Source organism: Phasianus colchicus, chromosome 6 (assembly GCF_987193195.1).
Source record: "Phasianus colchicus chromosome 6, bPhaCol1.hap1.1, whole genome shotgun sequence".
NCBI lineage: Eukaryota > Metazoa > Chordata > Aves > Galliformes > Phasianidae > Phasianus > Phasianus colchicus.
In genome coordinates this window covers 32,277,939-32,295,384 of record NC_143441.1, presented here as the reverse complement: position 1 = coordinate 32,295,384, position 17,446 = coordinate 32,277,939, and the positions used below count along the sequence as shown (strand labels likewise).

Here is a 17,446-nt window from a genome sequence, read left to right as displayed (position 1 = left end):
GGTAGTTGTGATTATCTTAGGATGCACCTGGGAGCTGCCTTGTTGCTATTTTAAAACATCTTTATGCTAAGGGAACTGTATTAATTTCTGCTGAGAAAGATAAAGTTGGCAGTTTGGAAAGCTCATGAACAGCAGTTTCAGTTGTGCTTCACAGAGAGTAATGTGGTGTGTTCACCCCAAACAATTAGGCTTCTCCTTCAACAGAAGCAAAGACAGAGCAGGCTGTAAACACTTAATTGACAGTTCGGAAACGGTAAAGAAAAACAAAACAATTATGCTTTGGCTGGTTGCCAGCAAGTGCAAAACTTACATTTTTACTAGTTTAGAATAAAAATGCATTGCCTCCAACACTTGACTTCCAAGGAAGGCATCACTGCATAATTAATGTTATTGCATCCACATTCTAATTTATGCATTTTAATTATACCAAAGGCCCAGTGAATAATTAATGTTAGCAAAACAATGTGTTGGAAGCATAAGCTGAAAAGTATCACTTTTGTAGATTTAAATAACTAATGGAAGCTATTTAACTATTTAATTACAAGAACATTTTCCACTAATACAATGAAATATTAGCTACTATGACCGAACACCCTCACAAGCGGAGAAGTGAATTAGCTCAGGCTACTTGCATTTTGAAACAATCAATCTGAGTATATCACAGTATACTAATCTACGTGAGCCATATGCATGCAGGGAAAAAAGTTATTTGAATGTTGTGCTGTAGGAGAGACTATCATGTTGTTGGCAGCATTTGTAAGATGTAAGATATAAAAATCCAAATTCCAGGCACAAATTCCTCTTTGACCTCTTGTCTTCAAGCTGATCAGTCCATACAAGTTTCGTGGGGAGATTTAGAATTGAATATAAAAGGATACAATATGGAACTCATTATCCGTGAGTTCAGCAATCTAAAATTAAGGATGTAGTCCAGGTTAGTAATTTAGAGTCTTGCAGTGGTTGATAGATATAGCACTTCTGGAGAGAGTTTCATCTCATACTAAAATAGGTTTTTGAAGTAGATAGAATTAATCATTATCTGGCAGGGCTATTATTTTTTTCTGTTTCTTATAGAGGGAGCTTCAAGTAGTTCCTTAGGTGTATGTCCTACACCTAGCTCCTAGGCAGGCTACTTTAACTGAAGTTCCCTTTACTAGCAATGCCAACTTTAAGCTACCATGTGAGGAAGACCTACTGATATCAAGCTGATGGCATGTAGATCAAGGCAAAGCTGCAGGGCTCACAGCATGGATTCCTCCAAAGGTGTTGGACAGCCAACATCTCTGCTGCCTGCTCAAGTCCCAGGATGAAAACCCATGATTTCATTAAGAAAGTCCTACCCTTTCAAAAGGATCACCCACGTGGCTCTGCTCTGCCCTAAATCTTTACCCCGGTGCCTGGACTATCAGAGACACTATCAGACAGTATGAACCAGAAGTGTCCCAGCCATGTAGTATATCCCAACTTGGGCCTACCTTGGGTTTGCTGCAGGCTGGGTGGTGAAACCATGCACACACCAGAAAGCACTGTCTGCAGAGCATGGGAAGTCTAGTTGTTAAATGTACACATTTCTTACAGTGAATATAATGACAGAGCAAATGATGAATTACTGCAATCCTTGGCAACAGCTTGCATACACTCAAGTAATACCAACTTATCATTGCAAATATAAAATCAATCACTTTCACCAACTTTTTCAGCAATTCTTTTCCATGTCAGACAGAAGTTTGCTCTTTAAAGTAAAAGATTCAAGTATAATAACAACAACGTGAAGGACTTGTAAAAAATATTAGATTGGCAAAGGCTGCTTCCAATTTGGAATAACAAGCCATTTTATCCAAGTTCATTATTTGTAGGTTAGTAACTAACAGTTCCAATGTTTTAAGCTTTCTTTGTGTACTAGGTATATCTTGAAAGCATAGTACATGTCCCTTCAGAGCAGCTCTCTATGTCATTTGAGAGACTCAGGGAGCAACCGCTTGCGTTTTCCCTTTCTTTCAGCTGTGTTTGCCTGACCCCAGCCCTACTCTTGCATTAGGGCAGTGTGAGAGGTGTGCCAGCTCACATCAATGGTTGTGTCTGTTAGGTGACAGCTGCATTGGGCAGGGCAGTTTGTGTGGGATGATAACTCCCCTAATGGGGTCGCAGGGGAAGGGACACAGCAGCATGGTGGCACTGTTCCAGGGGAAGCTCAGCTGGCCGTAGCCAGCTGCTGTCTGGTCCTGCTGAATATTTGATGTGAGGTAGAAAGCAGTACACAACAGAAGATCTGTCTTGGTAGCAGGCTAAAACTGGCTGCTTTCTTCTGAGCAATAGTATCTGAAAGAGCAGAGATGGAGCAGGGGTGCCAACTGCTGTAGCACTCAACTCATCCTCCTGGTATTTTATGTACTCCTCACTGCTCAGCTCTTCCACCCAAGATACAGGTTGTGACCCAAAGGTATTCCTCTGAATCTCAATTCTCTGTATTTTGATTACTACAGTACCTAAAGGAAGTGCTAAGAGTAATTACTCAAGTAATACAACTATTTACTTAAATCCATCTTGAGAAAAAAAGCTTTTTAGTGTGTTCTTTGATACTAAGGTGGAGCCCAGTGAGCTAGCAGTTCCAATTTCTTGCATTTTTAGCATAGATGACAAAAACAGTATGAGCTCATGATCTGTGTCTCCCTTTGCTTCTGTCTTTCAGGACTATGCTGAGAAGGAGAAAGCTGCAGCCAAGGCTCTGGAGGATGTGAAGGCTAACTTCTACTGTGAACTGTGTGACAAGCAGTACCACAAACACCAGGAATTTGACAACCACATCAATTCTTATGATCATGCTCACAAGCAGGTAAACCTGACACTTGTCTGTGTTACAGCTGCCCATCTTCTGTCTTTCCTGATTTTGGGGGATTTCTAAATTCACTAAGTAAAGGACAAGTTAGCATATGATACTAACGTGTTTTTAATCAAAATCAAATGTGAAATATTTATCATTTTAGTCTTTGGTGGAATATATTTTGCCTTGCTTGCAGAAGAAAACTGGTACTCTTGAAAAAAAAGATATTAGATTATTGGAAAAATACAATAGATATTTTTCATTTTTGAACCTACTTAATCAGGTCTGTATGTGCAGGTGTACCATAGCAATGTATACCTATTATCATTTCATGTTTGCTACCTGCATCACAGTTTTCCACTAATTTTAGCAAAACACATATTCCAGTTGACACTATGGAAGAAAAATGCAATTAATTCTTGCAAGCATTCCAGAGCTCTATAAAACTCATTTGCAAAGTTCAGGAATAAGTGAACCTCTTGTATAGCTTACCATATGTTAAGTAAGAGTGGCATGTGAGAAGTTAGAAGTGTAGCAGGTTTCCCTAAATGCACCTTATATTACTGTTTTTCTCCTTGTTCTTACACGTGTTATGCAGTTCAAGTTGTTTTGTATTTGTGCACATTGAAATTACTAGGGCATTTATGTCTTCTGGGTGATCACACCTCTGTGTACATGGAGGTCAGGAGCTTCCTTGCAAATCTATGAAGCATTTAGAAGCTGCAGGTATTTCTTCCAGAGAAGGAGAAATAAGTGCCGAGATCAACAAACAGCACTAAAGGCACAATTCCTTGCTCTCACTATAAGCAATCTTCTTGTTTTTTGTACAATTATGGAAGATGTAAATCATCCTGGCATTTTCTGTGCATGTCTATTGCAGCACTAAGCGAATGAACTGCCCACACACCACGACAAACCATCCTGCTGAATCCAACTACCCCAGGTTTTGCTGTCCATAAGCCTCTTCTGCCCACCACTCTCAAACCACAGATAGATTCACCTAACGTATTTATTTATTAAACCCAAAGCAATTCCTTACATCACACCTTGTTAATTAATCTGTAAAAATGGTTCTAATAACACAAAACATTTCCAGATCTTAAGCATGTGATTCTAATCCATATAAATCCCCAATTGCTGCACAAATAATTTTTCACCTTTCAGCCAATTTTCTACTTGTCGGAGATGCATCTGAATTCAAACAAATCAATCTTCACCCCTCCCTCTTCTCTACACCCTCTGCAGTGAACAGCTTACACGAAATAAAACAGCCTACTTGATGCACCATGTACATTTGGTTTGTTGCAGCAGAGGTTTTGGAATCCTGCATTATAAAACAAAATGTTTAAGCCATTAAACTTCCTTTAATTTGTAGGTAAATTCAGTGCTTTAAAACCTGCCAGATTGATGATACTGTGAATGATACTCAGAGTCTCATGGAAATACACAACACATACAGAATATCAACTGGCAATACAAGCTCATCCCATCTGCCCTCTCAGATGTAGTTCAGCAGTTCAAGTTAGCACAGGATTAGCTAGCTATCCACCTGATGTGACAGGGTAATTCAGTCTCATCTCCCTTCTCACATCTTGACTGCTCAGCCAAGTTTTGGAACCTTGCCTCTAGGAATAACATGAATGCATGCTGCATTTCTTCAGACTTTCATGGTTAGTCACAGAAAAACCTATATTATTCTTAGTTTATCAAGATAGTTTTCTGAGATAAATTAATTTTAGTTATCTTAACTTCAAAACGTTTGTTCTGGGAAGCGTAGTAGCCACCAGAAATATTCTGTTCTCTTTTCTGTTTCCCAGCAGAAATTCAAGTGTACCATTAGTTGCCTACATGGATATGTTCTGAGCAAAATCTTTCTAATGGAGATTAGATAAAATGAGAAACTCTTTATAGCTCAGTAACAATATTGTATAGTCCCATCCCCCTTTGTGATTTCCCTTCTAAATGCTGCTACTTAGAGATCTGTATTAAACTGACAATGCTGGTTAGAGAAGAAATAAAGACAAAAAAGGATACTGCACTATGAGCACTTGTCATAAGACTTTTGTTTCCCTTCCAGAAGAAATAGATTTTATTCAAAGACTTATGATTTTAATCTCCCAGCGTTATGGTTTTATTAGATTAATTTTGTGATTCATTTTTTTAAGCTATGACTGCAATGAGTTCTACAGCAGAAAATACTGAATTTTGTACCTTTCATTTGGTATAACAGCCATTGCCTTCCCTGGCCTCAGAGGACTGGAGAACATTAAATCAGTTTCGCCTTGTTTGTGCAGCCAGGCTTCTGTTGGGTTACATTATTCTCAAGCAATACTCTCAGATACTTTCTTCCTCTACACACTGCTTACATGCAAATATATGCAAATACAGTGTATGTATATGCAAATATATACACACGTATACAGAAAATTTCTGAATCAAGAGTACTTCAAGATCATCTGTGCCTCTATTTTCATTGTCTCCTAGCACTAAAATGATCCTGGAGAGGTATAATATGATTTAAATGTAATTTATTACTTTTGACTGAGTATTAAACAACTCTTATTTCTTTGACTGTCTTGACAGCATTAGTCTTAGATAGTGTTGTCAGCATCTTTCCTTCTGTACTACTCTGTAATCATTACTCATAGATATTACCTATTATTGGAAAATAATTTCTCTCAGTGCAAGGCTAGATAAAGTGATCTCTGAATCTCTATGTAAGTGGAAGCCTGCACTCCACCCAGCTTTACCTGAGCTCTCTATTGTTAAGCCCAATGCTTTCCAAAAACTGGGGAAAGAATGAGGGTGCTCTCAAGAGCACCTCTCCGCTCATCAGAAAACAGGGCTGTGCATGCATGACTCGCTAGCCCTGCACATAAATAGCTTTCTTTTATGAAATATATTACTTTATGAACTCCTGAGCAGCAGTCATGGGCAGTTGCACATTCGGTAAATCTGCAATGTCTTTTCATTCAAGCACCATAGCACCTGCAATGCTCACTTGCTCATGTTGTTCTCCCCAAGAGAGGTTGGCTGCATCAGAACTGATTACCTTGGCTGTATATAAGCTCCCTGAACACAGGAAAAGACAATAGTCCTGGTGTGAATTAGCTCAAAAGTTATTACGATGTAGATGTTCAATGTAGGCTGCTTCTTGTAAATACAATACCATATTCAACTTTATGTTACACACAGAGCAACAAATAATAAGTCACTGCAGATTTTTTTTTTTTGAAATACAGTTGTTAAGTCGCTTGATTCTGTAAAAGACGACCAAACTTGAGCAGAGATATCTATTTGGTTAATGTTATTAAATACAATCTCTTAGTACCCTCAGGTCATTCATAGCATTCATTCATTCACGTAATGTCAAAGTACTGGGAGCTTTCCATTTTTGTAAAAATAATCCTCAGTAATCAGCAATGACTTCTGATATCAGCAAAGGAGAAAGTCACATCTGTTCTGTGTACTGCAATAAAATAATTATAATAATAATAACAGTAAAAATGAGCAAAGAAAAACAAGGCTGTATTGCCATCTTGGGGTTTCTCATGACAAAACAGGTCTCTTAGTTTGTTGTTAAAGTTTAGACATATAGCTAATCACATTCGCATGTATGGAAAAAAAATCTGAATTTTACAGTACTGTGAAGTAAATGAACAGAAGTTAAAGCCCTCACATGCACATATCTTTATCTTAGTACTTAAATCTGTGCATACTGGCACTTGGGTGAATTTTTTGCATGAAAGTCTGATTTAGTGCGCACAGCTGTAGGCACTTGCCAGTAAGCCTTTATTGTGCTTGTGGATTTAAACTCTAATTCAGACAGAGATTTAGCTACTGTTAACTTCAAAGCTAGTAAATATGCTTACATTTTAGCTAGCCTTGCCCCTAACACCTAGAAAATGCACAGATAAGTAAACATAGAGAAAGCTCCAGGAATTAGTGTAATACTGTGATTTTGTTCATTCATCTTTAGGGTGTTGTTTTTTCTCCCAGGATGTGTATGTTTATTGAGGAAAATCTCATATTTTGGCTCTTGGATACACATCTCTCATTACCCAAACAGTTTTCACCTGGAGCAAAGATTGCTTTGGAAGTAGCTCAGAGTTTTCACCTTGGGATCTGGGAGCAAAGGCAAACACAGCAACATCCATAAATCTTTTTTCAGACAAAGTACCGTGTATTTAGTTGTCAGAATATACAAACCAGAAGAGAAAGATCCGCCTCCATGAAAGTATATGAGAATGTGTGTATGCGTAATCTCTGCTTTTTTCCCTTGAGATATAGGTGGGCCAATTGTTTCAAGACCAGATCATGTATCTGAAGCCTGCTCTCTCCATGTTCCCCTCAGAAAATAACCTCTAAATTTACAACAACAAGAAAACCAATCAGCTTAGATTGATGCTTGTTAAGAAATGCATGTATATTTTAAGTTAGATGTTCACATTTTTCACAGCACTCTTAAGAAAGACAGAACCATATTTGCATTAAGAGGTGATCTGGAGAGAGCAAGAGAAAAAAAGAGATAAGAGATATGATGTTAGCTTCATTCAGCTAGTATATATAAGTATATAAGTAAACTTGAAGTGAGAAAGGGATTTTGTATATATGGTAGTTTCTGTCTTCCTTTTCTTAAGTACCAGCAAATTGCTGTGATCAAGAGGAACCATCACAAACAAGTGATTTTGTGTGTGCAATTTAGAGAGTGTAAAATTGGGCCCAGTCCTGGAAATAACAGTGAATATTCTTAGCCATATGCCTGTAAACAGCCTCACAAAATTAAACAAAACCATTCCAAAGCATAAGATGAAGCAAATGTAGATGCCTTATGAGAGAGGTTTTAGAGATGAAAGTTATGATTTCTTTTTTCCATCTCCAGAACATTCACCATAAGTATCACAGATGCTTCTGAAATCAAATGCTGAAGGTATGATTCAATATGATCAATAGTTGTTCAGATTTTCCCACACTTTATTCTCTAATTTCTGTGAAATACCAATTCATATTTAGCTGTATAGTCAATGAATATAAAGATGTTATAATTATGAAATAAACAAGAGAGTTTAGCAAAGCCAATTATAACAACAAAAAGAGAATAGAAAGCTTACCCATATCCTAGGCTCAGTTCAAAACTCCAGGAGAGATCCTTTCCCCCTGGTAGTCAGCTCTTAAATGGGTCTAGGAGGGGTGGAACCTTGCTCCACCTGAATTGCCTTCACCTGTGCTCCTGTGGCTGACTCATTGCTTGGCTCAGGTGATCAACCAGAGGTTCAGGCCGTGATTCAGCAGTTCCCATACATTAGCATTTGGCAAGTTTATTTCCAGTTAGACTATTTCCAGTAGAGGCATATTTAGAATGATCATCTGTGGATACATACACTTGTCTAACACCTTTTTCATCACAATATTTATTTTCTCTAATCATTTGCTTTCGAAGTAGAAGAATACCTAACTAACTGTTATTTTTTCATTGCTCTACTGTGCACACATTGTACATTTCTGGCATATGTCTTCTCCAGTATGAAAACCAAAGCTAAAAGGAAATAATTCATTTCTATGGTCTCTTGTATCATTTCAGTATCTTTCTGCCTTAGAGAAACACTGTTCTCTTGCTCATTCAGAAACCAGTGATTTTTGCTCTAATTCTTCTGTAGCTTCACACGTTCTTAGCTTTTCATCATACACTGATTTTCCATTGTGTGCTCTTGTTCATCCTCCCCAGGATGACTTCACTCTTCCTGTAACTTCTTGAAGAGAGAGATTTTGATAATTTCTTGCTGAGTAGTTCTCATTTTTTCACACTTTTTCCACGATTGTCTTAACATGTTCATCTCATTCTATCAGAATTTACTGTTGTGAATGAAATCATTTTAAACTTTTCTTCTTAAATTAGTTTAGATTATGAACTGGATTACCCTATAGTTTTTACTGGATGGTTAATTACAGGACTGGTTGTGATTCCTATTTTTAAGATTTACAAACATTTTGTTCTTTAAGATCCAATTTCTGTTGCTTTCAGAGCATGGGCTGAAATTTTGTTTTTGGACTCTTGGCTTTACTAACTTAGAACATAAATATATATACTATTTGTAAAGTAAAGCATAGAGAAATGCCAGGACATCAAAATCAATACTGTGTGGTTGACCTTATTTGATACTTTTATGCACTTGTTCTTTAATACAATCTTTATTCAGAGAATTGCATGTTGTTTTCCTTAAGGAAAACTCTCTGACTCAGTGCTAAGGATGAACTCTACTGAAAGAAATAATCTGGTACAAGGGACAAAGCTGTTGGCTATGAGAGAATGGATAATGTGAGATGAAAAAGTGGGTTAAGGAAGTAAGGATGGGAATAGGTGTGGTGGATGAAGATAACGTAATGGCATGGAAGTATGGCTCTGGAACTGGAAGATAAAATGAAAGGTGTGTACACAAGAAGGCAGGGGGGAATAAGAAGAACAAAGAACAAATAGTTGGAGAAATAATCCATCAATAAAGGGGAATAATGGGGTAAAGCATAGAAGGAGACATTTGAGGTTAGCCACTGATACTGAAGCCATTCCTGTTAAAGCAGAGGAACTGAGCAAATCAACCAGGTACAATATAAGAACATTAGCTTTTATTTTGAAAGGCAATTCCTTTAACAAAAATACCACAGATGTTATATTGGCACAAAATATTACTTTATATATTGAAAATAATACAGAAGTCTTACATGACATCAAACATCACCGGGATCTGAAAAAAAATAAAATAAAATGTATAATGATGTTACTCTAATACAATTTCATCTTCTATCACTGATAGATAACATAAGACCGAAATACCAAAATACTCTATTTTATTGGCCTGGATATTTCTTTCTGTTATTCAGAAACAGAGAAATGCTGCCTTTCTAAAAGCATGTTTACATCATGTCTGTTTTGCTTCAAAGCACCTGCAACACAGCATCTTTGAAATTCTGAAGCTCTGATGAAGTGAAACAGGCAATCAGATTGTGTCATATCGCAGGAGCTGATGTAAATAAAGGCAGCATAAAGCAACACAGGATAACATCAGAATTTAAGCTAGGTTAATGTACAGCATAAGAGCAAAAGTAGCATGTAAGGATGTAAACCATATCCTTGCATCACTGTATAAAGTACATTCATTTTACCTGTTTGAGGTGATCTTAAAATAAATGCTTAGTTCATGATATCATGCACTGTTTTCTTAAATACTGTGTGAGGAGGCTTGAATTTTTAGCTGCGCTGCATAGAGATGCTTCAATTGCACACTACAGAAAGTGCATATACCAGAGCAACTCCAGAGCAGAAGCAGCATTATCAAATACCACTGAGCACACTTTGGCAACTGGGGGTTACTTGAGGCAACAGATCCCAAAGAAATGTCATCGGAAACTACTACAAATAACACAGAGTTGCTTTTAAATTTAATATCTAGATAAGCTAAATTGTTAAATGCTAGATGCTGTGGAATTACATTTGGTGTTCTTTAGAATGAATGCTAATTAGCATGTAAATTAGCAATTTAACCCTCTTTAAATTGGAAAAGAACCCATGGGACACTTAATTTCATAGTTGTTAATGATGGTCCAATGACTGTAAGATATTTCTTAAGTATTTCATTATATCAGGAATTACAGAAGTTTATTATCAGATTTTGGCATTTAAGACATAGCAATAACCAGAATGCTGGGTAGAGAATGTTAGGTGTCCTTTCCATTCCTCTCAGAGGGTACACTTTTTAATTGTTCAAGTTTTATAACTAGTTCTTCAGGCAGGAGGAATGGGTGATGCAGTATGACCGAAGGTTTATTGACAAAAACAAGGCATCTGAAGGATAAGATTTATTAGGGGAAAAAAAACGTGACCCCACACTAAATAGTCACAGCCATTTTGGGGCAACCATATTTTCAACATTTTGAGGTTGGACTTGAAGGTCCAGAGGGTCCTTTCCAACCTGAGCAATTCTATGATTGACAATTTGCTGTTAACGATTAAGCAAGTCTGGATGCAGATTCACAGAATACATCCTGTGCCAGCTTCAAAAGGCTGAGGAACAGTTGGTAATGTTGTCTGTATGCCATATACTTTGCAACTAGTGTCATTTAAGGGCAGGCTCTGGAAGCTGCTTTTAGGTGATAGGAAGAAACAACTACCAGTCACTATGATTGTGTTTGATTGTTCTCTATTCACAAATACTTAGATTCATATTTGTGGAGTGACTTATAGAATGACATAGTATTTAACAAGATTAAGGAACCTGTGCAGGTTACAAAAAGTCTTCACAAATCCTGGGCCAATTTTCTGCCAGACTTTTGGAAACATTAGGCAATTAAATAGTCTTACCATCAGATATCTGCAGAAAAATTATGCTATTATTATCTTCTGTATAACTTTTAAACAATGCTCTCTTATCCATATCTTTCTGGAAAAAGAATATTTCTTCTAATCCTACTGGTGACCACAAAAGTATATGCAGCCTTATGAACATCTGGTTAGAATCTGTATCTATTATAGTTCTATTCGTTTTTGACCATCTGTACCTTCCATGCAGTAATTAATGTGCAAGAATTTCGCTGCATAATTGATTCCCGTGGAGCATTAAAGTCACGCTAATCAACAATGTTTGTGTTTGAGGAAATGTACTATGTACCTCATATGTCTTTAAGAGGCATTTATAACAAAAACAAATATTTAAAAGTAAACCAGAAATATTTATATGCATCACCAAGATACCAATAAAGATGGTGGGATTAGTAATTTATTACCTTTTCTTAGCTAAAAGCATTAATTAACATCTTTTAATGTGTCTCCAAGGAAAAAATACAGGAAGTAACCCAGACTAATTATCATTTCACTGCTTTAGCAATTCTGTAATAATTAGGCTCCACCAGGAGCCATTAAAAAGATGAGGGTACTTTAAACATCTTCTCAAATTAAATTGCAGGAGAATATCTAGAGAAATACAGATAATATTCATGTGAATATCAAATAAATATATTATCACAGTTGATGTGACCACAAAAAAAAAGTGAATGTTTCGTTAATACAAAGTTAACTACTAAATAGTCTTGCCATCAGAAAACACTGTTTTTAAAGCAGAATGTTTTGGGGAGAATGTGACATATTCCAATTTTTTTATTTTTTTTTTAATTTTTCTTTTTACATCATCAAGCTTCAAACAGGTTGAAATCATTCAGAAAGACTGAAATACACTGTTTAAACAGTGCAACTTTCAAAATATTTTAAAATACTAATTGTAACACATTACATTTACTATTCCTGAGTTAAAATCAACATGATGAAAGGTGTAACTTTAAAGCTGTGTGTTTCATTATTATTTAGATGAATTGACATCACGTCTCCTGAAAATATTCTAAACTTTCATTTCTTGATAAGTTGTCATAACTTTACTTCTCCCAGTAAGACAAAATGATAAAATTTCCTGCAAAGGAGAAATTCTGTTTCCTTAAGCAAATGTGTAAATATGAAGGAATTGACATAAGCCCATTGGAATCTTGTAGGAGTCATTCTATGCATGTTTTCTCTTCTTGGCTTTTCTTCCTTCAAAATAAAAACTTCTCAGTACTGATGTATACTGAAAACAAAAGTGCAAGAAGTGCAACATTCCATTGTTCTGTATTTACACTTCTCCTTTAGGATCTGTGAAATTCAGCAAAGTAATTAATCATATCCAGAAGTAATATAAATTTCTGCTTTTACTGCAAGTCTGGCTTGGCTCTTCAGACTTAGATAACAATCTGATTATGTGCAGGAAGAAGTCACAAATAACAGAGTAATTACTGGGTAAAGAAATATGTTTAAGGGTAAAAGAAAACAATTTATTAAATCACAGTTATCAATATTTTTCTCTGAAAATTTGTCTAAAAGGTGCACTATATTTTTTTGCCTTTTTCAAGGAACTCAGTATATTCAGGTTACTCTCATCTTGTTCTTTATTTCAAAGAAAAATCCAGTCTTCCAATGCCTTTCATATCATTTGAGTCTATGCTACAGCAGGCATTCCATTCATTCATACTTCAGGTTGCCCAGCGAGGCTGTGGGTGATCCCTCCCTGGAAGCATTTAAGGCCAGGCTTTGAGCAACCTGGTCTAGTGGGAGGTGTCCCTCCCTATAGCAGGGGGTTGGAAATAGATGATCTTAAAAGTCCCTTCCAACCCAAACCATTTTATGATTCTGTATGATTTTCAATAGCCCGGGTCAGATTTTCATTTTCTTCCCATTTTGAAATTTAGCACAGCGTAACATCCCTATGCTTGGTTAAAGCAGGAAATGAAGACTCTGGCTTACGATTTGAAAACAATCATAAATTGGACCAGCGTGCATGCAAAATATAGGCCAATAAATCTAAACTTGGAGCACACAAGAAGTATACAATAATTACTGAAGTGATTTTTCCATTATTTCTAGGAAATGAAAATCATTTTTTATATAATTCCTTATTTATTTGCAGAGTTCATCAAGGCGAACAAGGCATTTTTTAAAATTAAACCACTAATACCTGGAAAAACAATAAATCTTTTCCAGAAACTAAAATAAAATACGATCCAGTTGCCCTACTTCTTGTCTGCATTTGAGTCACTTAGAACAAGGAATATACAGTTCCTATCATTGTGTTTTCTCTGAGATGGTACATATTTAAAGAGAATTGTTGTTCTATTTGAGTACATAAACTTACAACCATACTTTTATAAAAGAAATAACTCAAATTCAGGGCTCTGGCAGAGTACTGGAATAAGAAGCAATGATGTAAATAAAAGATGAACTTCAAATTTTACAGTAAAAAAAACTTTGCTGAGAGCAAATAATAAAGCCTGCTCAAAACATTGTTTATGTCAAGTGGCAGAAAGAATTTTTAGAAGAGGCAAAATGTAATTTAGAAGCATTGAGTCATAATTCAGTTTTATAATATTTAAAATTTTCCATGTCTACATGAAAACATAAGTGTTCATTTACAGAATTATTTAAGAGTGAATACAATGAGACATAGTCTAGAGCACAGGTAAGAGGGAAAAGGGAGACATTAAATGCTGCCTTCCATTACCTCCAAAATAAGCAAGTTGATCACTTCCACTCACTTTCAAGGGATCGTTTTCTAAAGGAGTATTAAATTAACTTTAATTATGGAATCAAAATGAAAGTATGTCAAGTTGCAGCTCAGTGATCTGTTACACACCAGTGGGCCAAGACACATACTTGACTGTGCACATGCTTTTATCTCCCTGTCTTAGTGAAAGCCCCAGGCACTGCAGTTGCAATTTGTTCAAGGGGACCAAATACAAATAACAGATTTCAAATAAATAATATTTTAAGTAAGTGGCAATAAAAAGTACACTAGATAGACCAATATATCTTTTCCTTTACAAAATGGAAAATTAGGGCATCATTTACTCTGCAGTTTGGTCATCTTTCTCCTTGACACACTCACTTTGCTTAGGAAGCACCTTATTGCTTTTGTGGTTTCAGTGGGAAATGCTGATGAACTGGGAAGTGAGATGGATAGGTCATGTAGAGAGAAGAAAGAACACTAAAATTAATGGACACAACACAATAATTATGTGAGATGGAATTGGAAAAGAAATAACAGAATAATGTATGATCAAAATATCCATTTTTTAATTGCTAAATTTCATAATTTATGGAGATGTGTTCTCAGAAGATTGTCTCAGATAATCACAGGCTAAACCAGGCTGTGGCAGGAGTGAATTAGCCTTGAAAACAAATGGGACATCTGTTTATCTCCTCCTGTAAATAAACTGAAGACCAGAACATAAAGTGCTACTCCAGTCCCATGCATGAGGAAATTAAAGTTAACAGATTATCCTTTTAAATTTGTTGCCTCTGTGGGCCTCCCTTTTGCCACGGATAGCACAAAAATGCTTTAAATTGTCTGGATTAATCCACATTACAAAGCTCTATAGAGTAGATCTTTTACGTACACGTTAGTTATCATGAAGATCAGCACATGGTATGTAGGAAAAATTGACTGGATTGTATTTAGTAACATAAACCTGTTTAAGTAAGAGTTTAATGATGGTGAAAAGGATGATCAAGTAGGTTGGAAGGAGGAATTAAAATGGAAAGATGTGAGAGAATGTGAGAGGAAATTTTAAAAAGCATTTGGCAGATGGTTTAAGAACAAAATCCCACAACTGAAAAAAGACCAAATAGGTTATAAACAGCTAATCTTGTTTAGAAAGAAAGTCAATTCTCTTGGCTTAAATTTATAATAAAGGAGAGAAAGGAAAAATGGATAGTAAAGATCATAAATCAGCAGTGAAGAAATTGGAAAAAAGTGATAGAGGAAGTAAAAAGAGCAAAAGGAAAATTTGTAGTCATCAGAGGTGAGGGCAAGAAGGTTTCTGAAAGCGTATTGAAGACATAAAGAATCTTCTGATCCAAAAAGAAATGAGTTACTTGTCAGCAGTGACGTAGAAAAGACTATTTAATACAGTTTTCTATTCTATACTTGGGGCAAAGCCAGATCATTTAGTCACATTTATGATGTTTATGATGATTGCGAAGTACCACTCTAGCAGCAGCTAGGAAGAATATTAAACAGCATAATCTAAACCTAAATATTTTGATACTAGCAGATTCAGGTAACCTACATTTAATGCTAGGAAAGTTTCAGAGCACCAGAGGAAGTTACATCAAGCTAGAAACCATGTTACTGTTCAATGGGAACAAACAAGAAAATCTGTCATACTGACATCAGAGCCAGGGAAAATGCTGGCACGACTGATGCAGCACTCCATAAAGTATTAAAGAATGATTATATAATTAATTTCATTTAATTTGTTTTATGTAAAATAGATTTTGTCACTTTATCTATTAAAAAGTAGGAAATCAGGATGTCCTCACTCTTGTGTTTTTGAAAAATTTCAGTCAGATGACTATGAACGTCATTTGCTGATGTTTTTATTGACAATATTACACATAGATGTCATTTATTAAACCTTTTTTTCTCTGATCAGCCATTTTGTTATAGTACTCTAGCCAGGTTTCCAGTTACCTTTAACTCTCCCTACACCAGAAGAGACCTGTCTTCTTTAAGTAAGCAGAAGATAAAGAATGTTTTGCATTTGATTTAACAAGTTAAACAACCTAAAAGGTTTTTTAAGGATAGCTATTACTTCCTATTAGAAAAAGCAATATTCTACTTCCTTGAAGCATTTGATGATGCTTCTGCTTATATCTAGTTTTAATATCCTTCATGCATATAGGATTTTTCACTCTTTGCCCCGACCAAATAAATTTTCATCTGAAGTGCAGTGAAAGGTACCTATCACAAACATTACGTTTAGCTCAAATACATATTAAAGTGATTCCTTTTGGTGATGAGTTTGTTCTCTAGCACAGCCGTCCAGAGCTACTCTTTAGTGGCCTGCTGATTCATCTTTCCTTTAGGTAAACTATGGGCATAGTTTTGTAATGGATTTCTTTCATGCTTTATCACAGTACCTTATCACTGTCATAGTTGCTAAGAATCAACAGATGACAAAGGTAAATCAAATTTGGGTTTAATTTAGATACTGTCATTCCTCTTGCTTCAATGGGCTTGTAACAAGTGAGGTGTGCTAATTAAATGTGCATTTGTGAGTGCTGATTTGGCCTCTTCTTTATTCTTCTCATAAATTACTCCATCTCTCTTTGCCTTCATTTCTTTATTTAGAAAATATTATCATGGTAAAAGGATATGTTTCATAAGATATCTGAGATTTTTGTGACTCTGAAATTCTGATGACCACATCGAAGGAATTTCGAGACCATTCATTTGAAATGCCTTTTGAATTCTTGAATATCTGAAACTCAGACGTAGATAATTTTGTATTTCACTGTCACAATTAGAAAAAAGAAAAATTAAACAGTGAGGCAGGCTTCAAAAAGATGTGGAGAAGGCTAAAGCATTTTTAAAGCTTACAAGTACCGAATGTTTTGATAGGAGAAAATCTTGCATGGCATCTGTAATACCAGGTTTGGTTTTTTGGTTGTTCTTTTTTGGGTTTTTGTTTGTTTTTCTCTTTGAGCTGCTTACATGAGAAAGAAAAAGAAATGAAATATATAAACTATTGTTTTTCTGTGGCTAACAATCAGCACCACAGACACAGATGAGGCAGGCTGTGTGTGAACATGCAGTGAAGAAACAGGCCCGTAGCAAGACTCTTATCTTTGAAACATGTTTCTTTTAGTAGGTAAATTACTCTGTGCTCCAAAATGGTACTGAATGTGTCTAATCACATCATTCAGTATCCAGCCAGCTTGCTGGAGCATATGACAACAAATTCATTGGAAATGATATAAATGTGGGTGGTCAAGAAGAGCATATGCTGAACCCACAAATAGCTCAGGCCTTCAAATGAGTGAATTGCTGCCGCAAATTGCCTGTTCTGTCCTCTCCCATGCGGAAATGGCCCCCTGAAATCCATCTATTTTAACTGTATTTAGTAATTTCTCACGTGCTATACAAATGTACCCTGTGCATTAGTTCAAACTCATAATCTGGGCAGTGAGTGAAATCAGTATAATTAGCAAGAATATTTGCTGATATGGCTGAACAGTAAGAAGTTCCCACAAAAAAAAAAAAAGAAGAAAAA

At 35.9% G+C, this 17,446-nt stretch overlaps 1 protein-coding gene across 2 annotated transcripts in view; it reads left to right on the top strand.

Annotated features, from left to right (window-relative positions):
• ZNF804B (zinc finger protein 804B) overlaps positions 1–17,446 on the top strand; it is a 205,270-nt gene that overhangs the window by 176,982 nt on the left and 10,842 nt on the right. For both annotated transcript variants that reach the window (XM_090142839.1, XM_090142838.1), the window contains exon 2: positions 2,690–2,833. In XM_090142839.1, coding sequence (XP_089998965.1) covers positions 2,690–2,833 — 144 coding nt within the window. The remainder of the gene's footprint in view (positions 1–2,689; positions 2,834–17,446) is intronic.